This window comes from Amblyomma maculatum, chromosome 1 (genome assembly GCF_055883805.1).
Source record: "Amblyomma maculatum isolate TAMU_Amacu chromosome 1, ASM5588380v1, whole genome shotgun sequence".
Taxonomy (NCBI): Eukaryota; Metazoa; Arthropoda; class Arachnida; order Ixodida; family Ixodidae; genus Amblyomma; species Amblyomma maculatum.
The window spans coordinates 97,456,046-97,482,163 of NC_139344.1; the positions used below are offsets into that span (position 1 = coordinate 97,456,046).

The 26,118-nt window shown below is 42.1% G+C and overlaps 2 protein-coding genes across 6 annotated transcripts in view; both read right to left on the reverse strand.

Annotated features, from left to right (window-relative positions):
• LOC146203266 (endonuclease/exonuclease/phosphatase family domain-containing protein 1-like) overlaps window positions 1-26,118 on the reverse strand; it is a 44,607-nt gene that overhangs the window by 13,226 nt on the left and 5,263 nt on the right. For all 3 annotated transcript variants that reach the window (XM_084588639.1, XM_084588640.1, XM_084588641.1), the window contains exons 2-8: window positions 20,528-20,857; window positions 12,852-13,120; window positions 8,226-8,277; window positions 7,080-7,190; window positions 5,316-5,432; window positions 2,577-2,688; window positions 14-61 (exon numbers count right to left, since the gene is read on the reverse strand). In XM_084588639.1, coding sequence (XP_084444765.1) covers window positions 14-61; window positions 2,577-2,688; window positions 5,316-5,432; window positions 7,080-7,190; window positions 8,226-8,277; window positions 12,852-13,120; window positions 20,528-20,857 — 1,039 coding nt within the window. The remainder of the gene's footprint in view (window positions 1-13; window positions 62-2,576; window positions 2,689-5,315; window positions 5,433-7,079; window positions 7,191-8,225; window positions 8,278-12,851; window positions 13,121-20,527; window positions 20,858-26,118) is intronic.
• Window positions 13,897-17,220, reverse strand: LOC146203267 (uncharacterized). Of its 3 annotated transcripts, XM_084588637.1 has the most exons (7): window positions 17,023-17,220; window positions 15,768-15,956; window positions 15,275-15,394; window positions 14,894-15,117; window positions 14,673-14,698; window positions 14,413-14,509; window positions 13,897-14,010 (listed from the first exon to the last, which is right to left on the reverse strand). In XM_084588637.1, the coding sequence occupies exons 1-4, from the start codon at window positions 17,168-17,170 to the stop codon at window positions 14,927-14,929; spliced, it is 648 nt and encodes a 215-aa protein (XP_084444763.1). In that variant the 5' UTR covers window positions 17,171-17,220; the 3' UTR covers window positions 13,897-14,010; window positions 14,413-14,509; window positions 14,673-14,698; window positions 14,894-14,926. The 3 variants fall into 3 exon arrangements, with proteins under 3 accessions (XP_084444763.1, XP_084444762.1, XP_084444764.1); XM_084588636.1 differs by lacking the exon at window positions 14,673-14,698; XM_084588638.1 differs by lacking the exons at window positions 14,673-14,698; window positions 15,275-15,394.

The following is a 26,118-nucleotide window of genomic DNA, read 5'->3' on the forward strand; positions in this document are numbered from 1 at the left end:
CATGACAGCTCACCATTTTCTGTAGGTGGCAGATCTCCCATTAGAAGAATGTTGTCCTCTCCTGAAATAAATGCATATCAGGTAAAAACTTGTACTAGTACATCACACACTTCAGGCCTATGCCAATCAAGCTAGGTGTACAATTTCACTGAATGAAGTGGTCGATTATTGGCAGGGGACTAGGCACTGTCGACAAAATGCAACAAGATGGCTTGTAAAACAGACGTAAGAGCTCGAGCTGCAACGTGAGCAGGTCCATTCCTTTCAGGAACCCTCGTGATGCCTGAAGACTAAGCCCTGGCTGTGGAGTGTCAAACCAAACACATCACTCCCGACAACATGTACGGCGCTTAGCACTCGCACATCACTTTTGTCCCACTGCAAGCCCAATGATGCGCTTAAGTGAGCCAAAGGCATGAAAACAAAACCATGCCATTAGATGCCCCAGTGCGCAAGTTGTGCTGCATGCGGTGTGGTTATGGAGGCAAGCTTCGAACCCAATGTTTAGCTGCTTTGTCTTGTCTGTTTTCGTCAAACAGACAAAAAATTGGAAACGATTAAAAAGTGATCACCACAAAACAATCGCAGCGGCCACAACATTACCCCTTATGTTATATTCAACAAGCCAGGCCACCTCCATGCACACTATGCCTCTGACTGCAATGATCTAAAACAACAGGGCTATTGCCAGTTAGGTTCACAACCAGTTGTCGACTGCATCACGGCACTGCACCCCAACAAGCCATGTGGTGCTGTACATCATTTTACGACTTGCACGTAGCAGATGTACCGTGGCAGCTCTTAACAACCATCAGCACACCAATTTTATGCAAGATCCAGTGTTACTGTGCGCAGGATTTTGCTGCGTGCTAGCAGTTGATTCTATGAGGAAAGAACAAGTTAACTCGTGCGACGTGAGCAATATTAGTGCTTGAAAATGTTCCAGTGTTTCGGCGTGAGGTCAGAGGAACAAGAAATTGATATCTGATATCCGAGGAGGCTTGAGCAGTTTTAATAGTGAAAGCGCTGTGCAAGTGCGTACTTTTGAGTATTCGATGCCCCTATATACAGTCAAACTCACTCATACCAATATTGAAGTGCCCTGGAAATATCATTGTTATAACCGATAATTGTTGTAACTGGGTTAGACCGAAAAAACAAAAACATTATAAACTATGCATTTAATGAGGACGAGGTCGCTTACACTTTTTAATTCGTAGTGGGAAGAAACTCGTAATCCGTTTCACGGAAATCTGGCCGACATCTTTCAGCAGGGTACCTAACTGCTGAACATAGTGCAGTGGAAGGTTCTTAGCAAAAACAAAGTCCCGCAGGGAGTCGATCATTCTCAAAGCCTCCTGGTGAGACGCAACCTGTACAAGTTCTGGTTCACCGTCGTTGTCGCTACTGTCACCCTCCTGCGCTCCAGTGACTGCCGCGATGATAGCCTCGTCTGTCAGCTCTTTATCTGTCGCAACTGTATCGTTGGCATTTAAAAATTCCTCGAGTCGCGGCGCATCGCCGTCACTACCACTGACTGTGGACCAAAGTTCGGTCATCGCTGTGTCGGCAGGAGCTTCGCGACCTTCCGCGTCACCGGCATCCCCAGCAAAGCCCACCTTCCTGAAGCAGTTCATGATGGTGGAGGAGCTGACTTCTTCCCATGCTCCAAAAATGAACTGCACTGCCATCAGGAGTGAGATCTCCAAGTCTGGTGCTGGTCAGCGTTCTCAGACAATACTTCATTGCTATTCGCGGAAAATTCAGGGCCAGCAAGATCATAGCAACGATGATGCACACTAAGAGAACCATGCTAGAAAGACATGCACGAACGCTGCGGCACACCTGCCACAAAACATGTGCAGCCACGAAGCAGGGGCCTGGACAAAGCAAATAGGGCAGGATAATGAAGCGCACCATGGTCAGTGCACCCTCAAAATGGACTGCTCCACCGTGCAGAGGCAGAGAGGATGCGAGTTACCTAGGCCATGGGCGGTCTCGAAGGGGAGCGCTCAAAGCTCTCCCTCAGAACGGCCGTGCCTAGCAGTGCCTTACGCCCTCCCTCCTCCTGCGCGTGAGGAAGCGCTCTGTCCTCCCTCATGTCTCCATAGCATGCAAGCTTCCCCGGTGCACCCGACCAACGCACTAGCTTGACATGCTCTGTCTCGATTTCTCTTCATTTTTTTTTTTTTTTTTTTTTTATTGTTGCTGCATCGGCACTGTCCGCGTACGCGCGCACTTTTGTGGTCGCCGCGTTTTCGCGTTTTTGTTGACTTTCAGTGACCATATTTGACTGTTATAACTGGTAATATAATATGACACCATTGTAAAAAGCAGTTTATTTTACCACAGAACACATGGCAAACCTGAAGGAGCAGTGGCTGCCCATTGTTATATCCGATATATTCTTAAAACTGGTATTGCTGTAAGTGAGTTTGACTGTTTATATATTACTTCCATAAGCATTCATATGTAAACATCAATAAAGCTTAACTGAAGGGATTAAAGTTCGCACACCTGCCTATCTTTTGAACATGAATGTCTGTGAAGCTTCTAACCAAAAAGCCACTACTTACCACGCAGTCTCTGGCTGATAACTGTCACAAAGCTGGGGAACAGGAGGCTTATGTCATGTGCCTTGAGCGACCGCAGCAGAATGCTTACAATGACAAACTCCAGTCCAGGTGCCTGTCACATGCAAAATCAAAAGTCCCCTGTGGGCACTGTTCCCGACATAGGCTCAAAGTGGAAACTAAGGGCAAAGATATATTTACACACTGAATACAGAAACAGTGATGTTGTAACAACCCTTGAAAGGTAACTGGGGCAATAAAAGCTTTCCATGATGCTTACTAACAATACTCAGCGGTAGGAGCAGTCACGAGCACTTCAGAGACATTCCATGCATTTTGTAGCAGGAACATGAGGCACAAAATAAATAAGGCAAATATGTGAACTTTTCTTTGTAAATGTCAGATGCACACTGGAAGCAAGCAAAAAAATAAAGGGAGCAACAAACAGCCCCTCCAAAAGCTACTCCCCTCCCTATTTTATATATGGTGCGTTTCTAGTGCACTGAAGCGAACAGTGGCTTCAGTGCGGCAGTGACTAAACCCTCACATCTACCTAGAGAAGTGCAAAATAGCTACCACCACTGGAGGGGTGTCACAACTTAAGAACAAATTTTACAAGCATATTTTCAGGCCCATGGACTGCAATGAATGCATTCAGTCATTTTTCTTCGCTGACTAGAGCAGAAGGGTCGTGGAAGCTGATTTCTTGGGATCACAGAACCAGTTAAATTTTCGAAAGTGGGGAAAGTGACTCCCTTTGTTCGACCCTACATTAGAGGAATACAGAAATAAGTTACTTGGGTCTGTGAGGGCCTTACACAAAATTCTGCTGAGACACTGCCTGAAACGGGAAGGAGAGGGGTCCCATGGTTGCAATTTTGTCATGGTCAGTACCCATTTTGCGCAAGCGTGATCCAACAACTGCTGCTGAGGTGATGAGTTGCTCTTAGTCTAACCATTTTGGCTGCATTTGGAAATGAGAGCATTACTTTAAGGTTCAAGGGCTCAACAGAAATAGAAACCATGACAGTGACTTGTAAAGTAGCGATATGAAATAGGGTGCAACAGCATAGAGGTAAAGAAAAAAGTGCTTTCTTTTTGAGTACTAACCATTCACTCACTTCCTAACCATACTAGATAGAACTGAGCTAACTAGTTATTTACTGAATGTACCCAGCTACGATGAGGACATTTTAATTAAAAGAGGTAATTTTGGTCTTCGAGTAGCGCAGCTTGTCAGCTACGGACATGGAAGGCATCGTCACATTCTGTTAACTGATTCCCTTAACACCATATATAGACATCCTGCAACTGCATCCTGTACCAACTTGCGAAAGTTTGCCACCAGGAGGACCTTTATGCTACAGTGGTTATGCTAGATACAATGGCTCACAGTGCTCTAATTCTACAAATCCGAGGCACTGTTCAGAACTGCAAGCAACTGCAAACCGAAGCAAGGCTCAAATCAGCACACAGTATTCACCATCTGTAAACAATAACATATGTTTATATATCATGGATGCAACAGCCCCGTTGTCACCAGTCTGTATGTGTTTCATGCGAGAAAATCTTTTTTAATACAAGCCACCCTGCAAAGCTTCATCCCTCCACCTGTACTGGTTCATGTCACCGTGTTTAATACTCTGCAAATTCAACACTGCTCAAGCACACATATCCACCTTTCCTTATGTGTGCTCTGCGGTGCACTCAGATGGACACTTTTCTAGCAACTTCGCACATGCCAGCTTTGCAATGATGCTCCGATGCAAGCACCTGCAGCAACTTTTCCAGTCATTCCAATCTACCACAGCATCCACCACAAGCATCCTGAAGGGGTGCTTTGAGGGAGCAAGAGGTCATGTTACTGGCTTCGCAGGAATCAGTTGTCCCCTCGAACCCAAGTCAGCACTCCCCCTGTTTCCCTTCCGTATGTGCAGTGCCCTCCACTCCATCGAACCACTATTTATTTCTTCATGGCCCTGCACTGTTAAAGTACATGGTGAGCGACTTCATGCATGTAGTGCAAGGACTGAATTCTGGAGTTTGGTTTCCTTGGGAGCTTTAGTAACATGCATTAACCCCCTCCCATTACCTCTAGGTCCCCTGTGATAGGAAATGTTTAAGCAGTGGAGAGATTACTGAAGGTTGGGGAGGATGATCAGGGATGTACGCAGGAGGTGTCCCCGGTACAGGTGGACTGCGAGGATGGGAATGTTGGCTGCGTTGCTGAGTCAGAATATGTGCACACCCTATCACTGTATTCACTAGCAGCAGGTAGAAAAATGTGTGAAAATGATGCGGAACTCGTTTCTACTAGTGACCCCCCCCCCAATCGCTCTTTACAACGGCAACTTAAAGCATAAGTCATGCCCTTCATATCATGCGGCAGTCCTCACCATCAGTCAAAGACTGAGGCTCTTGTTGATTGCTGTATTTAAAAGAAGCATTTGTACAGTTCAAATAAAAAACAAAAACCAACACATAGCAGGTATAATGCAATGCAAGGGTGCAGTTTGGTGTAAATTAGTGTAGCATTTTCGCCATCACTGAATTTTTGCAGAGAACATACAAAAACGTGACTGTGCGCATCGCATGTTCAGAAGTTTGAGAATGCTTCGTGCAGTAGCAATAGAGCAAACAACAACTGTTTTGTGTTGTCCTGGCTGCATTTTTGAGTGGCTATAGTAGTCTAATATTAAAAAAGTGCAAAATATAGACCAGCTTAAGGAGAACAGGGCCTACCTTGAAACGAGCAACACAAGGACACGGGCCGGTAAGGCCATTGGTGGAGTCCAGGTCAACTGCATAGCACTCACAGAGTCGAAGGCCTTGGCGACCACTGAACAGGAAGCCCGAGAACTGCAAGCATACAAACAGTCATTAAATGTATCACTATAAGCTCATGACCATAGAAGTAGCATATGCAATTTATGCAGTTGCAATGAATTCACATTAAAAGTTGTTCAGATATTGTTAATGCATGCTTCATCTGCCATCAAGTGTAAAGAAAAAATTGTCAAGGTAGAAGTTTTACACATGAAGCGAATTAAAAATTTATTATAACACTAAGTGCAAATACCACCTAAAAATGCTATTCTGAAGCATTCCATTCACTTTGACTATAGGAAGTTGGGAACTGTCATGCAATTTATTCATGTGCACTTCTAGCTCATCTGCATTAAAGTTTGCACAAAGGTAACATCTGTGGTGCGTCTCAAATATTAATGTATTAGAGGTTTATATCCACTCTGCTGATCAGATAATAGCCTAATTTCTGCAGCACAAGTGCAGGCACTGGTATAAAGAGTGGTAACAAAAGTGGTAACAATGGGCAAAAAAGGGCTGTTAAGCCTATGCACAAACACACAAAAATAAAACTACTGTGACATACAGGGTGCCATTCTACATCTGCATATTTCCAGAGGCATCTATGGGTCTGTCACTGCAAGGCATGTGCAACCATCAAAATAAGGGCACAATGATAATCATAACACTGAAGCACAACTGCTGCAAATGCCCTAACTTCCAGTATACAGTCTTCAGACTATGCATGTCTAAAACTTCAAATTTTGCACTTTGCAAAGTGCACATATGCAGAAACAGGACAGAACATTTTTTTTTTTTTGGTCAATATTGCAAAATTATGGCACGAAATTCCCAATGCTTATTCTATTATGAGCATGCAATTCTGTGATACTGAACATATGTGTACAAGTATCTTTATATGCTTGTTGCACACCTTGCTCTCGCAGGTCATCTACTCAACACGGTCAATCCAGTAAACTTTTCTTTTCAACCGAAACTGAGCCCTGCGCACTGCAGGCTGGATGCCAGAAATTACTGTGAAAGCAGATTCACTCTTTCCAAAGTAACATTTTGCAGCACAATATGCCACGTGCAGTGATACCAGCACAAACAAAGTACCGTCCATCTGATACTGCATGGGATTTTGAATATTGTCACATGGTGGTGACAATGCCAAAGGCCACAAAACAGCAGGCAGGAGTAGCACTGGAATGAGCCCTTTAATGAGCTGATTTGCACCTGCACCTGCACAATGTGGCTAAAGTTACATCCATTGGCAAAGTCAGCACAGAATTTAACATGTCGAACTCTACACAGTAGCCTACAGTGAATGTTAGTAAAAGCGCTAGTTAAAAAGTAGACTTGTTTGTTTAATTATGCTGAAAGTTACCAGCAATATTGCTACTGGCTTTATAAATGCTTAGTGGGTGACAATGAAGACCTCTGGCGCTGTATAGTTACGTACAAACACAACACACACACAAGAGATTACAGCAAGACATTCACACCGATGATCAGCGCATCATCGGTGTGAACGTGTGTGTGTGTGTGACTGTGTGTGTTGTGTTCGTGTGTAACTGTGCAGCGTCAGAGGTCTTCAGAGTCATCTAACAAACTAGCCCGCACGCAAGTACTACTGAGTGACAAAGTTTTGCCATAGTGCCACAAGTGCTGACGTTGAACTCTGTGCGTTTCACTCACAAGTCCCACAGGTCCAGAAGCAGGTAAAGGCGTTGCCTGATCCCACTGGCGATCTTGAGGCTCCCATGAAGCTACTGCACTCATCTGAGGGTCATTCAGCTCTTGGACAACCTATAAAACCAGAAAACAATAGAATGCTGTGTTCTCAGTTTGGTTTCTCAGTTTTCAGCGATTCGCACTTGCCCAAATTAAGACATGAAACAAGTTATTTTTATGACTGTTTAGCATGTGTGCTTCAAGCGTCGAAGGCTATGCTTAAGCATAAAATATTTTTGTAGTGAAAAGTTGTCGAGATGCTTTTCAGGTCACACTTCTATGTATGTGCACAATGACACAAGAAAAAAAAATGAGGTTGTATAAACAACAAAAAATCATGTCCTAGGAAAACAGAACAGCATATCTCCATGACAAAGGGTTCACTGTCACATCATTAAATCTGTCATGCGAGACCAAGCTGTTAAGGGACAAGGGCAGTAAACCGCAAGTAGACAAAAACCAAAAGCTCTGTGCGCAAGATAATGTGAGGAAATGACCACCAAATTTTCTACTTGATCAGCATATAACAATGCCATCTTTTAGTATGGCCATCAGCTGCCATAGCATCATCTTTTAAGCAAGTTTAACTCTTAACTCTTGATTTCAATATAGCATTTCAGATTTTGGAACAACCAGACATTGCATGAACACATATCTCAATGGCAGGGTGGCTAGTGAGCCTGGCCGATGCCAAGCTTTAGCCAAAACACCACGAATTGAATAAGACATAAGGTCAGTTACAGTGTCAGGGTGGAATTGTCAGTTGGCAAATTTCAGCAATTCTGGTCACTTTCTTATAGCATCTGACTTGGCTATACTGTTTTTTTCCAAATTGGTAAGCCCCGTAACATCCACTGGTTCGTCACTGCTTTTGTCTTCAGATTTTACTTGTGCATCCCTTCTACAGTGAACTGCAAATCTGGGTGTTTGTGCATAGCAACAAGAAGAAAAAAAAAAGTACAGGGATGAGCTCCAAGAATACTGGACACACAAAGGAAGGGTTGACATTTGTGTTTCCTGCCTCCTTACATCCCATCCATGTAATTTTTTTTTTTTTTAGAAAGGTTTTGTAAAAGTAGTGTTCAGGCTACAATTCACAAGTAGACATACCAAGTCTAGAGCATCTCTTGAACAAATTTCTTGGCAAGCAACGATGGCTATGCTGGAAACAGAAAAAGCAGACAAGTGGTATTCAGATATCCACACAATTTAGATAGCCAAACTTTAACTGCAAATACTTACTATGCAAGTGCAGAAATGCACTACTTTCTTCTGACAGCCTGCAATGTGGCCTTTCATACAACATGATAACCGCAGCAAATGCAAAGTGTCAGGAAGTAGGAGCTCAGAGTTGATGAGCAGATAAAACAGATCCGGTGCAAGCTAATTTCTATGTATCTTGACAAATCTAACTTTGACATAAAATGAGCTGCAGTGCTTCAGTCATTATGGGACGCAATAAACTCGAGAATTTTAACAACTTGTTTCCTCCACTGTAGCTCACCGATGCTGCTGTTTTATGTTGAACTTGTGTGTGTACTTGTAGCCATGGCCAATAAACTACAAGTCCTGTAATAGAAATATTGCCTACCATATGCAAGGTTTATATTGATTTTGAAAAATTTAAATAATGCTCAGGTGATCCTGAGACATTCTTACGCACTGTGTAACCTTTCATTAGGATAACTCATCCGTAGGAAATAATAGTCACAAAAAAAAAGTGTATTCTGAAAAAAAAAAAAAAAATCTAAACAATGTCGCCTGAATATTAAAAAAAATTAAAAAAAAATCGAAAAGTCTTTCTCCTACTCACGCTCTTCAGCCAGGAAGATATGGGCACATCTCAAGGGTGCCGACCTATCTATGTTAAAATCGAATTTCAAAAATTTATTTTAGTATACGTTTACCTCTATCTTTTTATGGTCTAAAATGAAAGCTCCAAAATGTACACGTATTCCATTTCTGGAGTACATAAAAATATGATTAAAAAACAACAACAACAACAACAACAACAACATTCTTCATGCATTCCTACCTCTACCATTATACAGTGCAACTAATATGGTTTTATATGGCAACAGATATTATCACCCAAGCATCCCCATGGAAGGCCTAAAGACAGAGCAATACGCAACGAATATACAACATGAAAGTAATAAAAGAAATTAAATTTCAGAGCAAAAAAAATCCATTCAATGAATAAGGCATATGAAGTGAAGCATCAGAAAAATCCCAATTTAATTTCATGCAAAAAATAATGAATTCCATAAAAGGAACTAGATTTTAAAGAGAAATAAAAATAAGAACTTTGCATTAATAACAAAAAATAGCTGGAACTAAATAATGTATTCAGCCTAAAGCACAAGTAACATTTCAACTACCCTCTACATAAGCATAAAGCTACAAAGGTGAAAAGGAAGATATGGGCATTGGGCTCTGAACATCAAAGTGAAGAATTTTAGCACACGAAGAAAGTACCACATTTACTTGATTTTAAGCCTTCCTTTTTTTCACCATTATGATGCCAAAGTGATGAGGGGGAATGCTTAGATTCAAAAAATCTAAAATACCCCCACCCTCGCCGATATTGCGTTGGTATCTTGACGAGATGGGCACGAGAAACAATTTATTTGGCAAGCGAGCATGGCAAACATTGTCCGCAAACGCGATTGTTTAGTTCAACCCGTGAAAGCCTTCTTCAAACTCATTCGGACTTCCGTTATGGGTGCCAAGCGGTTGATACCAAAAAGAGCAACGTGAGCTTCCGATGTCTGCCAAATCTGCCAAGATCCGCCGAATGGCCACCAATTCCATGTCCACATGACAACAAACACGCTGACAGAGTAATCGGGATTGTTTTCAGCCAACTTTTGCCATCCTGCGCTGTCAGCTGTCATGTAGTGTCGAAACACAGCAGCACAAGAAGTGGAGATCGCGTTGCACCTCAGGTCTCCAATGGCTGCAGCTCGACTAAGTGAGCAGGCACGCTGGCAGACTTGTCCATGCTCTCTTTCTCACAAAAAAGGGGGGAGCAAACATTTTTTCCAAAGTTTTTTGTGCCAAGTTCGGGGGAGGGGGAGGTGTTCGTAAAAATATGGTAATAGTATAAGCATGTTATACAAAAAGCGCCCAACATACATAAGAATAATAAAAGCTACCATACAGAAAAGTACTTTCCAACTTTCCTAGAGCAAAAGACAATGTTATATTTATTAAACCAAAACTTTCAGGTAAGGTTTTTTTTTCAGCTTTACAAATATCGAATAAAATTCATTCTGATGCCTCCAGGATCATTACCTGCAGGATGACAAAACCTGATGTTATTTCAAAATGTAACCGAGTGATACGTTCCAAGCTTTTATGAATTACAAACCATAGGACCTGAGTAATAATGTAAGAAGCGGTTGGGCTCCACCCTGTGGGTAGATCGAACCAGGAGCTAGAGCAAAGAGCATTAATGTGCAAAGAGAAAACAAAAGAAAAGGCAGTCGACCATCTACCTCGCTCCTGAACAATGAAACAAAAGAAAACTTGAGTTCTCATATCAGACACTTTAGCAATCAATTCTGCTGACGCTTTATCTTATCTACAACAGAGCTAGCTGACGTGGTGAGCATTAAGTCAACGCTGGCACCGGGACAACGATTTCGGTGTGGCAGTGTAGCTTCTGAAGAAGGGAGATATAAAGACCCCTAGACGATGCTGTGAAAAATAGCTCATGCCACAGCTTACTAATACCCAGAAAACATATACTGAATGCACTGCGCATAACTTTAAAAACCTGACAAGATTGTAAAAACAAAGGTAACATATGACAGCCTATCTATATATTCAGCAAACCAATATATTTTTATGCTATTTAGTGTAACAGCTACACTTTGCAGAAGTATGACTTAGAATGCTTTCAAGACACAGCCTTACCACCACAGGCTTCCAAATCTCTAATTTACAACAAAAACAATTGCTGTTTTTTATGCATCAACAACATGCACCATATTTAAACTTTCACATGACTAAACTTATTTATGATGGCTTTAATACACAACCTAAAAAAAGAAAAGCACTTACAAAAAAAAAAGCTTAATTCCTAATGATAAGAGCAAAGTAGAGCTAGTAACGCCTTAAGGTAGCAGCGAAAAAAAAGAAGAACACGGACAAAATCAGTAAAAGTAGTAATTATTGTTTTTTTCTGAGGCTACTGCTAAAATTAAAAATAAAATTGTGCCACCGTCGTGAAAATGCTTCAAGCCTGAAAGCATGCTTATGAGGCCAGCTGGCAGTGACTCAGTTTCTCCTTACAACAAATCCTGACAAAATAATGAATTATTCAGCAAAATACTCTGGACGCTTAAATGGTTGTGCACAATTGAGAGAAAGCAATATCGTGAGAAATCTATTCATTTAGAGCACTCTCCACCATGAAGCCAGCATGAGCCTTCTTTGTCTCTTCTGAGCATAACAGGTACAGTTTTGACAATGCTTTTATCATCACAAAGGCTAAAGAAGGCAATGCAAATTTCACTGAAAATAGACAGCGAGCAAACTATCAGTACTCACTGATTTCATTACACAGGAAATATTTAGTTGGTTTGGTTTTGCAGGGTTTAACGTCCCAAAGCGACTAAGGCTATGAGAGATGCCGTAGTTGGGAACTCCGGAAATTTCGACCACCTGGGGTTCTTTAATGTGCACTGACATAGCACAGCACACGGACGCCACTCCGTTTCGCCTCCATCGAAACGCAGCCGCCGAGGTCGGGTTCGAACCCGGGTACTCCGGCACAGTAGTCGGGTGTCTTACCACTGCACCAACCTAGCGGGGTGGAAATATTTAGTGGCTTCACATAAGAACTTCTGAATAAATTCCACAAAGTGCACGTCTCACCCACTACACACGTATCTGCATTTAGACATTTCCCATCTTTTTGCTTCATTTACTAATCACACCTGGCCTGTAAGATTGCAAGGCTTTCCTGACTCATGTAGTAAGCAAAGACTGATGTAATACAATATATTTTTATGTCCTGAATGCAAGTAAAATGTGCAGGAGACAAAGAAGACTGCCTTGAAACATAAAACACACTCGGGCACTATTGACATGTTCAACCAGCGCCATATCTATATTTCAGAGAATGAAGCTCCGGTATCGTGTACTTTAGGTACTTTGCCAAAGTGATTTTGATTATAGCTTGTAATGAACTGCAGCAGAAACCTAATTTCTACTGGCATAACTTGCTAGGCTTGTAAAATAGCATCTTTGACAGATTATCTCATGTATACAGGCATAACTTTTGTAAATGGTTTGAACTTGCAGCCTAACTGTACTTTATGGCATAACTTAGCTGTTAACACTTCGAAAAAAAAAAAAGAAAATTACAGTAGTACTTTCAAAATGGCAACTAAGTTGAGCTGGCTGGTGTATTTGCAAAAGGGAAAAAAAATAACTGCAGAAAGACTAGCACAGTGCAAATTGCACAGCAATAAAATTCGCATCCTGCTCCAGTGCAGGGGACTACTCCCCTGAAAATTGCATGTCTGAAGATGGACAAGCGGTCAGAATTGATGAGAAGAAATAAAGCATGAAAAAAGATCGACTGGCATCACAAGGTATCCTCAAAGGTAATTACACTCATGATAAAATGGGCATGTTACTGTACCTTCTACCTACTAATGCTTTTTTTTTTTTCATTTGTCTATACTTTCTAGTCCCAACAGCTTTGTGGACATGTTCACTGACCCATTCTCCAGAGCAGTGCGGCAGATTACTTCGAGCACCCCAAGGTTAGATGCCTTGTCACAAGTGAGGCCGGCCAGGTTCCACAGAGCAACCCAGAATGCACCCGCAGGGCCCGCCTCCAGGCGTGCAGCCAGCGGCCGCTGGCTCAGGGGTGCCACCAGCCGATACAATTCCATATCCCGCAAGGGGCTGCGCTGGGGAGCACCTACTCGTGGGGACCGTGATGACACAGGGGGCCCACGCCGCACTGTGATCTCAGAGCGAAACATCTAAGAGGAACAGAATATAAAAAAAAAAACGTGACAGGGATTGCAACACAAGAAAAACAAAAATGCAGAAGCTCTCAAAACTGCGTTACTAGTATTTGTCTTTACATAACGTGCAAAGCTACAATAGTGATGCAGCCCTTCCACATAAGTTGAACTTCAGAAGAATGTAACAGCCTATATGCAACCTTTAAGTTAACAGTAGCATCACACTTGAGCATTCCATTTAGTACTGTGCTAGCAAACTCCAATGCCTCACACTTTATAAGCTTAATAACATTAAGAATAAACAACCCAGGTAACGCAAAATGTCACTGGAACGTTACCTGAATGGCCACAAATGTCAGAGAGCAACGTTGCCTGATTGTTGCTAATGTCACTATTTTTGATCACCAGATAACGTTATGCACTAATGTTTCTACAACGTTCTGAAAACGTTGACGTTATGTTATTTCAACGTTATACCAACAAAAGATGACGAAAGAAACGTTGCCTGTACATTACTTTAATGTATTCTAAACAATGCATGCGGTACCTTCCTCAAGGAGCTTCTAGGCAAAAGCTACATAACCCGCACCATCTGTTCCTACTAGACAAGGTGCAGCCATAGCTGATGAATCGTGCATGAGTGCGTTCTGCCTTTCTGAAGTGACTAATGTATGCTTATATGTCGACAAGGCACCGACCAAAAGGCAGTTACGCAGTAATCGTGGTCTGCTGACTGCTGACCGGTCACTTGAATGACACAGCCAGTGCAAAAATTACATCAGGTGCACATGTGAGATCATTTACACAATTTATTTGGCATGATTGTACATCTGTTGAGTCAGCAATTCCATGAAGAGACGAGCAATCACATAGCTGCCAGGTCATCCATTCCATGAATTAGGCCACTAAATTAAAAGAACAAAAACACAAAAAAGATTATTATTCAGCCAAAATTCAAGACAGCACTTACAAAGTAATCAGACATCTAAAACTAAATTTGCAGGACCAGAATTACTTGTGTGTGGAGCGTGCCAATATTTATTGGACAGATAGTACAAAAATAAAGAACACCAGGACACCCACTGAATTTCCGCTTTTAAAACCATCAGAATTACAGCTGGTGCAACATTGATGGCCTTACACTATATCCTAGAAGTTTACTTTTATGTCCCATAGGTTTTGCCTATGCTGTTCCATATGATATGCTGGTAAGCTAAGTGACTGTGACAAGTCCAGTTTTTGCACAGCTTGATGCACAAGTAGACTAAATGATAGTCCAGCTTCCGTACACAGCATAACAGACTTACCGTTTTTTGCAGCGTGCTGGTGCTTGGCGAAAATGGTCGCCAATGTCATGTCTCATGTCCACTTCCTTGCCTAACAGGCAAGACTGCCGGAGGGCCACTGCGCAAACAAAACAATATCACAGACTTGGGGCGGTAAACCTAGACACTGATATTTACTACAAATTAACAAAACCCATTACATCTGTTATGAACTGTGAACACGCTTATGCATACATTGAATTGTGCATCTCAATCTATTATACGACTCAATGAATCCACACCATTTGCACAAGGTTCTTCAGAAGCCCTGAAATGAGCAAAAGAAAAAAAATTAGAAAATACATTAGAATGCAGCAGCAAAAATGGACTGCTGGCCAGAATTTAAAAACTAGCCAAATATATATTTGTGCCAGAATAAAACCACAAATATAGAGCTATAATGTGCACTGCACAGTAAAATGTTGCTTACAACACCCACTACAGGCACAAGGCAAGTTTTTACCTTGGATGCCGCTTTCTGCTTGTGCTGCTGGGCTCACTGGTACTTGTGCTGGTCTCGGTGGAGGACGGCCAACGAATGGTAGTTGCTTGGCTTGTTGTTTAGGAACTGTAGATGGTAGGCGATGATTATCGCAGCTTTCATCGCTTTCACTTTCCTCACAAACAAAAAGAGCCTTCTGTTTCCTTTTTTTTTTGTTGGGACGTTGCTGCCGTCTTCATCCAACACTGCAGTTAAAAATATTTCAATTCAGTTATTTCAATAGTGGCTTGCTAAAGTAACATTCACAAATATAGCAGCAAAGCAAATGGAATATGCATGATTAATATAGAAAGTGTAAACATATCAGGCAAAAACATTTTAGCAGCAGAACTGGACTCGTACTTCCATACAACGCCTTCTTGGTGGGCTTTCTTGGCCTTTTTGTCAGCCGTTCCTCATCAGTTGTCAAATCTGACACCTCTTCAGCTTTCTTCTCTCTTCTTTTTGCGTCAGCATATGTTGCTGCAAGCAAAGAGTTCAGTGTAGAAAGATTGAATGACACGGCTAAAGGGAAACTGAATGAAAATAGTAAGCAGACCCATGAAAAGGCAACGTTCATAACTGCTTAGCAACAATATTATTGAAATAAGAGCATAACAATATCACTATAACAGGAACCTTGAGCCAATGAGCAACAAACACGATTACTGATAAGAGTCATTAAATTAAGATGATGGGTGATTATTTCACCATTTTGGCTCAAAAGTTCTCCCCTCTGGCAGCGCTTAACTTATGTGCATCGTTGCCTTTGCACACTGCCACAACCAAGAACCTAAAGCTCCAACAGTACCCTATAATCACAATACTATCTTGTGACAAAAAAGAAATGACGTACTAGTCTCGCCTAAGATTCGGCATTTGTGTGCAATCCATTCTTCTCCAGGCTCCTCGCAGTCTTTTATAGCGCTTGGGCAACGAGACGGGGTTCGGTATGGTGGCCATAATGTTTCCCCATTCTGCACCCAGAATTTTGGGGACGGCAGCAACTCCGTTCGCACTGCTGAATTCGCCGATGTAGAACATCCTGCAAGAATATAGCGCAGTTAGCATAACAAGCACTAGTGCCAAGTCAAAGGCATTATTTTCTGTGCCTCTGTTGAAGACACTACTGAGTTGCACTTCACTGCTCAAGTTTCCAATCAATGAGGGTCAATTTATGGTGAGTGTGTACTTTGCCAGCAGCTGAGCGAGATGCATGTCACTGAAACTAGTTTTCTTTGCACACTTATTGCTGGCGTTTCAGGAAATTAAATCGCTGCAAACACTATCTCCTACTTAGCATCTGCTAGAAATTTTCATCAACAAAAAGTTTACTGCTGATTTCTAAAGTAAAAACAACGCAACACAGTCGTGGCGAAGAATTTCAGCATGCTTAACTTCCAACTATTTTCAGTCCACGCAGATGACACTGACACACACACACACACTCACACACACACACACACACACACACACACACACACACACACACACACACACACACACACACACACACACACACACACACACACACACACACACACACACACACACACACACACACACACACACACACACACACACACACACACACACACACACTCAAAGCGCCAAAATGCTAAACCGGAATGGCAAAGGGCGCACACATACACTGAGCAAGTTAGTTAGCGAGATGGCTGGCTGGTGGCCCCAACCGGCGGCCTGTGGGCTATCAAACTAGACGAATTTTCAGTCACACTTCGAGCAAACGATTAATGACACTAATCGGTCACACCGACCTAATGATGCGGCTCTTGCCACGGGCGTGACAACTTAGGCGTTAGCGTGACACTGTCACGGTGACCACACCGCCAAAGAGGCAAAATAATTTTAGCATTTGTCTCCTGATCAGAACACAAGCAGCTCTGCTGAACATCTGTGATGCGGGGCAGCGCAGCACTGTTCTGCTGCGAAAATGCATGGCCAGTCGTTAATAACAAAGAAATTCATGATTAACAAAGCAGCAAGGAATAAACAGAAAACGCGTGGCGCATCCAATGTGGTTCCAGATGCGGCAGTCTGAGATATGCCTACAGGCTAAAAGGGAGGTCACCAAAGCAATAGCAACTCACCTGTGAGCGATGAACAGTGCATGCAGTCGGAAGATTGAGTTCGCACGTGAAATGCGGCTGCGAAGTCGGCACGAAGGCACTGAAAGTCAAAATGCACACGAGCACAGGCAAGTGGCAAGACAAGGCATAACGTGCGAAAAAGCTCCATAAAGCCCCACAAGAGCCATGTCGTCGTGTTTCTTTTGTCCCGCCATATTGAATGTGGTGCCGCCTGAACGCAGCAAAATAATATGAAATAAATATTTATTAATTTATGCTAATGTTCAAGCTTAGCAATTTACTACGTGAAAGTTCTTTTATTTGCAAAAAATTGTTTATTTATGGTTATTTATTACATAAACACTTTCGTTGGCCAGGACAAGCAATGTATGGCACACAAACGAGGTGTAGTCGAGCCAAGCTCAAGCCCAGCCAGTGTGTGTTCACATCTCACGGGTAATGCTTGTGTAGCAGTGCGGAAAAGTGGCTTTTTCTCCTGAACACGCCTTAGCATGTTGTATCAGCTTTGCGCTGTTATAACCCCGATACTTGTGCGTAGCTGAAGCAAGTGATCATACTGCTCATTCGTCGATGACCTTCCGTGCACCATGATGCGTACCGCTCGTGTTTGCAAGTAAAGCTGTCTACCAGCGATGGAGAGGACATAGTGGTGTATCATTGATGTTGGAAGAAGACAGAAATTCTGACGCAGGGCAACCAAAATAGCAGCACTTTGCCAATCTGATAGCCCTACTGTACAGCAGTCCCTTACAAGCTGAAACTTAGCTACTGCCGAGGAACATTTTGAGAGGGTGGTGTTTCACAGCAGTGAGTCCAGTGCTAGTTATCATAGCAATGACGATGAAGAATTGGTTTCTCCATTGTGCTCCGTTGATCCACTGCCAACTGGCAAAGTTGCCGAGTCTCAAGAACAAATTCTACAGCAGTATTCATGCAGCAGTGAGCTCCGCGATTTTTCGTCAAGCGAGAGTGGGGTGGATTTAGCTCCGGCTTTACACGACCCACTTCGTTCATGGGCTGTAGATAACATTTTTGCCGCCCACATCACTAAGCTTCTGAAAATTCTGCTGCCGCACCACCCAGACCTCCCTTCTGATGCCAGAACACTGCTGCGGACGCCTCATGCCAGTAGTCACCAGCATGGGAAGTGGCACTTACTGCTTTTTTGGCGTCACTGGAAACCTCATTCAGCAACTAGAAAGTGGAGCCATATCAGTGAGCGCTTCAGTGATTTCCCTGACGATGAACGTCGATGGTGTGCCCTTATCTAGGAGTTCGTCGAAACAGTTCTGGCCTGCGGTTGTGCGGGCCGAAGAAAGCTCGCGAAATGAACCTTTCCTTGCAGCTCTCTACATGAGGGACTCAAAACCCGAGAGTGTTCACTTTTAGAGCTTGGACTGCACCATGGTGAAGCTGTGTTCCCTAGTGATTGTTCATGCATTTGTTTGCAACATGCCTGCGCGGGCATTCCTTAAATGTACCAAGAGACATGCAGCATACTATGCATGTGAAAAGTACATGCAAAAAGGCATGTACTCTGTAGAGCCTAGGAAAGTTATATTTCCTGATGTGTTGGCCCCTCCGCGTACAGGTGAAAACTTCACCAACATGACACAGCCTGATCATCACAATTGCACATCACCATTGCTCAAGCTGGGCATCGGACTGGTTCCCACTAGACTATATGCGTTTGGTTTGCTTAAGAGATGAAAAGATTTTTAGTGCAGTATTGGACATCAACTGCCCCATCAGCGTCAATGCTGCCTTTGAGTGCACGTAGGGCCATTTCTGAGAACTTAGTTACTTTGGCTGTCAACACTCCACAGGAGCTTCAGCGCATTCCAAGGACCCTGCGTGTTCTAGAATTTTGGAAGACATCCGAGTATAGAAACTTCCTTGTTTACTTTGGCCCCATTGTTCTGAAGCAACACCTTGCTCATCCATTCTACACGCACTTTTTGAAGCTAAGTTGTACCATCACAATACTGGCCTCACCCGATCTTTGTATGACTTTGTGTGAATATGCTGAGCAGCTGCTGCTTAGCTTCGTTACAGAGGCAGGTAAGCTTTATGGCAGTGGCATTTAAAATGTTAGCATACATAGCCTCTCGCATCTGGAAGATGACGTGCGACGGTTTCGCCACATTGCCCTATTTTCAGCCTTTCCTTTTGACGCTTTTCTAGGAAAGCTGAAGAAACTGGCCAGAGGCCATGCCCTTCCTACGGAACAAATTTTTATGCGAGCAGCTGAACTAAAGCAGTTCAAGCCACCAGTAACTACTAGAAGTGATGGCATCAAGCTGTCCAATATTCACATAAATGGACCAGTCCCTGAAACATTCCGGGGGCAGCGATTCAGTAAGACTACGATTGGGAAAAAAGTGTTCTATACAAAGCCAAAAGACAGCTGTGTGAGGATAACGGGTGGAAATTTTGTCCTAATAAGAAATTTTATAGCAGCTGAAGGTGACGTCCTTATTTGCGGGCAGCACTATGCCGATGTTAGTAACTTTCATGATGCAACGCTGTGGTCTGTTGACATAGGTGTTTACAGAGCCCGAGGACTTTCACGGGGTCTGAGTACGTGGAGCATCAATGAAATTGGTACAAAATGTGTGTGCTTACCAGTCAAGAAAAATGCAGATGCTATTTTTTGTGCGCTCCCATTGTAAAAACCATACCTTTGCTTGGTACTCTCTGACAATGACAAAACCATTCCCACAACACGGTGTTTGTTTGCACTCTTGTCCATGATATAATTTTCACTGTCTGTTGGGCTCCCAACAGTATTGTAAATTAATAAAAGTATAGTTTGTGATATTTTTGACCGTTGTGATCTGATGATTTGTTGGAAAATAATTACTATCTAAAATTGTTTCCATGTTATAAAGCTGCCATTTATCACTTGAGCATATATTCTTTTCCAACCAGGAATTTCACATTTCACTTTTGCAGCTTTATTAGCTTCGCCAGTAATATCTAACTCAGCCTGTTTATAAATGTTGCAATAGCAATGTTATCAAAACGTTGGTGAGATGTGTACACCCAACGTCAGTGCTATGTATGCCTATAAACGTTATGATGACGTAATCTCTAAACGTCAGGGCAACGTATGTCTTGCAACGTCGCAGCAATGTGAGATTTTGTCACATTACGTTGTGTGGAAGTTCATACATACAGGCAACGTTTAGGCAACGTTTTGCGTTACCTGGGAAGCACCTGCGTGCAGCATCAATGACATGAATTAGGCACACTACAATAGGCAGAATTGCATCGGGCCTAACTGCAGTGCTGCTATTTTGTCTTCATAAACAAATTTTTCACTCTGTCAAAACCACTTTTCGAGCAAAACCCCAAACGAACCCACGAGAGGTTTGCCAGAAAAAAAACACATAAATGTTGCCAGAGTTCAGTTCTAGGCAGCAACACGACTTCCATTTGCCTTAAACAGCAAGGAGTATGTATGTGTCAGACGAAGTGTGAAATAAACTGTAAACTGCCATACCTGGAGACGCGAGGCTCCAACACCAGAGACCAATGCCAGATCTTCCACTTTCTTAAATCCCCCAATGGCCTGGCGGTAGTCAACAATGTTGCGAGCAACGCATCGTGTGACACCTGGAAGTGTCATCAACTCTTCCTCTGTGGCAGTGTTGATGTTCAGAAGTTCCCAGCGTAGCTCCGTGTCCAGCACGTGGAAGGTGGCACTCAGGTTGCGACTGTGCGGGCTGAAAGGCCTGCACAGCGATGACAGCCTGCGCCGTCTTGTGCTTCCTGTGGGATGTGCCTGGCCCATTCCGCCGTTGATGTCTACGCTCCTTCTACCGCATCTTGCCTGTACAGGAGAGATACGTCTGTATCAGGCCCAATCTGCCTTCAAGTGTAACAATTCAACCATGCGCACTGAGATAGCATAACATACGCTTTCTATCTTAGACAATGTGATAAACAACCCATTATGAAGCATTCTTTTCTCTGCAAAGCAATACATCGCTCATGCCAAACATTCTTCCAATCCTTAAGGGAGCAAATAAATTTGTTACGAGGAAAAAATTGCATAATGCATAGACCACAGAGGCCTTTTTAAATATGAATTATTTTGTATAAACGAATATAATAGCCTTAAAGTCTCATCCACAAATTTGAATACAGCACCCAAAATTGTTACAACTGGTGACTTGAACCAAGGAAGAGATTGGTAAGCACAAACACCATACTGAGATGGGGAAAGCAGGTTGAATTACTTATGAAGATGTGCAAATGCAGGGCACCCTTAAGTACCCTTTTCGTTTAGTGTTTTCACTTCCCTTATTTGATATTGCCTATTTGCTTTCACTGAAGAAATACAGACATCATTTTACTACACATAACACATCAACAAGTAGTGAAAACTGAAAAGGTAAAACAATGACAAAACAAAACCCCTCAGTACCTTAGGTGGTTCTAAAGTTCGGTATCAGCCCATCGGCTAATAACCGTGTGTGCAGCCACTGTACTCTTCAGATGAAAAACATGCTTACAATGCTCTGTAAATGGCCTCCTTGGAATTCAGAACCCCAGACTAGTCGATTTGGTTTCATTTGGTTTTGGGAGTTTAACGTCCCAGAGCGACTCAGGCTATGAGAGATGCCGTAGTGGGGGACTCCAGACATTTCTACCACCTGGGGTTCTTTAATATGCGCTGTCATCACACAGTACTTTAACATCTTGCACCTCCACTGAAAAGCGGCCGGGATTCAATCCTGCAGCGTTGAGCACGTCAGCCTAGCGCCCTAACCGCACCACCACAGTGGGGTCCAGACTGGTTAGGCATTCTAAAAATACAAACTTTTTGGTAGCCAGTTTTCATAACAAGCTTACACACCTAATTGGATAACACTCGCTTTACAAATTCCTAATTTAGCCATCTCTCTTATATAAAGAAAAGAGTATGGTGCAACTTAACATGCAAATGACTTGCGTATTATGTCACAGGTGCAAAGAAGGAGCATTTGGCACAACTTGCATAGCATACTGCTTCACAAAGTATGTTAGAGCAGTAGGCAATATGTCGATCAAAGAAACATATAAACTCTTTGCTGTGCTTTTGGTCTCCAGCGTAATGGTCACTACAACAGACCTGCAAATTATCTATGGAATTAAATCAAATTAATTCTGCTGAAGTATCTATCCACGCCTGACACTGGTAGCATTCATACCATGTTTTATAAAAGAAAAAAAAAAATCAAATTTTCTTGTGCAAATATCAAATCATTATGGCATTCTCACAACCCAGACACTGGTTTGAAAACAGCTGAATAATCCCTTTGTAAAGCACATTGAGCTCTGCAAGCCAGGACTTATACTATAAGGATTCTACCCCGAATCGATGCCATTTTTTTAATTTGCTGCCTATCGCCACTGGCTGGAGCGACACCTCCACACTGGGCTTCAAAAAATAATGAAAAGCGAATGTAGGGTGTAGTGTCGCTTCAGCCACTAAAGAAGTGCAGAAAATGCAAAAATGGCATGAAATAAATTGCAGAATCGTTATGTTATACCGACCCAGGCTGTAGCGCTGGTTGTAAAAATAAATAAATTCAAATGCATTTAATATGAGAAAAGGGGTAAAAATTATAATCGATGACCTTTAATGTATCAAAACTGAGAGCAAAGGTTACGAGGCACATAACAATAAAAGGCTCCAAATTAGTTTAGACCACCAGGGTTCCTTATAGGTGCCGAAATTGCACAAAACATGGACGTTTTAGCATTTCACCCCCATCGGAATATCTTCACAATGACCATGAAACAAGTCGAGGTAGAGTGAACTCGTGTGCAGTGGCAGATGGAAATGGGAAGCAAGCAAGAAGCTTGCACTGCTAGCATGATTACTTTTACCTCGCATCATGAAATGTAAGAATATGGAAGAAACGTGCAAAAGTCTTCTCTACAGTGCAGCTTTGTAAATGTTAACGTAACGCTCCAACAAGTATCCCTACACACTTCCAAACAAGACCTTTGGGCTTTGTCACTAAGAAGAAAAGTAACTTGAAAAATGGCTTTATGGCTAGGATCAAAGTACTACATGGTTTAGAGAACTTATAGGCTAGTTTAAATAGTGATGTTAAAAAGTGTAACATAGAATAAATATGTCTAGAACCCTTTAACAAAATTACACACATCTGTAGCAGCTATTACAAGAAAAAGCAGCACAAAAAATTAGTTTGGGCAAGCTACTTACATTCATCATGTCCACTATTCAGCATTGAAATATATACTTAAAAGGCTGCAAAACAGATGCCAATGCTTCAGGGAAGGCAAAAAAAAAAGAACTACAATACAGGTTCCTTTCACCTAGTATGAAGAGCACAAAGTGTCCTTCTAAGAGCAAAGCTCTGGGCTTGCACTGGTCTCCCTAGTGGCATACCCCGACAAAGGTCATGAAAACAACTTGTCAACAGTGGCATGTTATCTCATTATCGGACAGCTGAGTGTCAAAGAGCTTTGTCAGTCAGCTGCACAAATCAAGTTCTGAGGTGCCTAGATACACCTTTTTATCAATTCTCAATAACATGGTACTCAGGGCACAAAAGGATATGGCACTCCCGTAATAATCATTAGGCCCTGTAAACAATTTTCCTCTTTTTCACTTCCTGAGTGCTTGCAGCTCTCTTTGGCCATTGCAGAATGAAATCCTTAAAATGTCTATACAATCCTATGAGCTGTTCTCAATAAAAACATAGCAGCATACATATTCATTTGTATAGAAAATCATCCAGAATCATGCAAGAATGCCTATAGTTGCCTCTCCAACAAAGAGAGACATCAATGAAGAAGCTGATGGGAAATAATATGCCCTACATAAGCAAGATGGGCAATTTCACTCCAAGTGATTCAGTGATTTCTTGACCATCACAAACTTTATTGATAAAATCTCAAGTTCCCCCCAAGCTTAAAGAAAAGTGGCTGCAGAAGTCGCTTTTCGATGGAGGCGAAAAGCAAGGCACTCGTACTGTGCAACGTCAGTGTACCTACGTTAAACAACCTTAGGTGGTCAAATTTTCCACAGCCCTCTACTATGGTGTCTCCCATACCCTGAGTTATTTTGGAAGGTTAAACCCTACCAAGCCAAACCATACCGGCTTACTTCTTCCAAAATATTTTTACGTCTTGACAACACTTATTTTTCTATACCGCTGGCATAGGTTGCCATGAGCAATTTTTTCGCAGAATTTTAAACCACTGAATATTTTTAATGGTGCTCATGGAAGACCACAGGGCTGCAGAGACCATTGAAAAACATTTTCAGAAGTTGGCTCAAAACGCTTGAAAAAAACACAGAAAAAAAAAAAAAAAATCAAGGAATTTGAAATTTTTGGCTCCAAAAGCTCCAAAACAGAGATGCAAGTTTTTTTAGTTATGCTTAGAGTGCAAAAACCAGAGAGCATAAATATATATATTGGCAAATATAATCAACAAGCCAGCAACAAAGAAAATGACAAACAGCATAAATTTAGGAAAAATGCCCTTTCTGCACTGCCAAAAATTTGCCTTGGTAGTCCAAGAAAAAATACACAATAACCACCTTTACAGATCTTATACTGCTTAGCATTTAGGGAAAGTTTCATAAAGGTACTAATTCTGAAATATGAGAAATCCTTTTATCTCTGAAATTTTGCAACACTACTGCACACATAGCATGCTGTAAACAGACGGGTGGTGGTTTGCAAAAAAAATAACACCAATGTCACCAACTCACAGGTACTGCCAAGCCAGAATGGAATGCAAATATGCATATGCCAAGCTTTTACCTCTGTGGCAAGATATTTCTGTGCAACCAATTTATGAATATGTACTTAGAGACCCTTTACTCAGAAACATGAATGAGGCTAATTTTAAAATGCAGTTGAAAATATGTCAGTAAAATATTTTGTTTCTTTCACAGCCACTATTAGTGTTAAATTCCATGCTGACTGTACATCATGTAGAACTACGGAAACTACCACAGCCTGACAACTGCTACGATAACCGAGGGTACCTTGGATATGCCGAAGCCAACTATGCGAAATTCTTTTTTGGAGCAATCCCTATTCGTTTTTTTTTTTTATGCGATTGGTTTAAGCCCGGTATACTTAGTGGCACAGGCTGAGGCATTTTGTATTATTTTTAAGCAGCCTCACTATAGTATGTATATATCTGTACATCATATAGTACCCACAATACTCTAGTGGTATGAGGAGTCTCTTTCTACGAGACTCATGTACATTGTGTAGATCCTGTAGGGCAAGGGTGTTAGTTGACAACACAGTGATAGCAAAATTCAGAATTTGCACATGTTGCTTCTATGTGCTACAGTGAAAACAAAGCAAAAACGAAACTAAATGAAAACTCAAGACAGCTCATATAAGAAGGAATTAATTTGTGAGGCACAGCTATTCCTGGCTGCAGGATGAATGGTGTTTCTCTTCTGTTTCGTCTACAAGCTGAGCAGGCGAGATGCATGAGAGAGGACCGTGTAAAGATTCACAGTACAAAGATTCCTCAGGGCTGCAGCATGGAAACAGTTTCTTTGCTTGATCGAGTGACATGTGAGAAGCAGGGCTGGCTTATGGGACTATGCTTTCAAAACAGATTTTTCTAGAAGCCACAACCTCAATTCCCAAAATGGGGAGAAATGACTATCTTCCTACACCAGCTTAAGAACAAGCAGACCAAAGAGATCGACTCACAAGGAATAAGGTTCCAAATACGGAGCCAAGAAAATCACCAATCTAATAAACTGTACCTGCAGAACGGCAGGAACTAGTTCTGCAATTAACTATCTTTCTTTCAGAAGATGTAGAAAATAAACACTTTTTACTTTTATAAAATACTACTTTGCGAAGGCTGCTTACAAGACAAGATTCTCCCCTAAAACTTTAGCCAAATCGCCAAATTACAAAGTTGTTAGATTGCTTTTCGCCGCTTTCACATTTTTTGTTTTTGTCATTTGCGGCGATTTTAATTCTTGACCACTGCAGCTGCCAAGGGCAGCTACAGCGGTCAAGTGACAACACAGCACATATAAGGAAAGGGCAAACACTACGGAAACTACCCCAACCTGATAACTGCCAC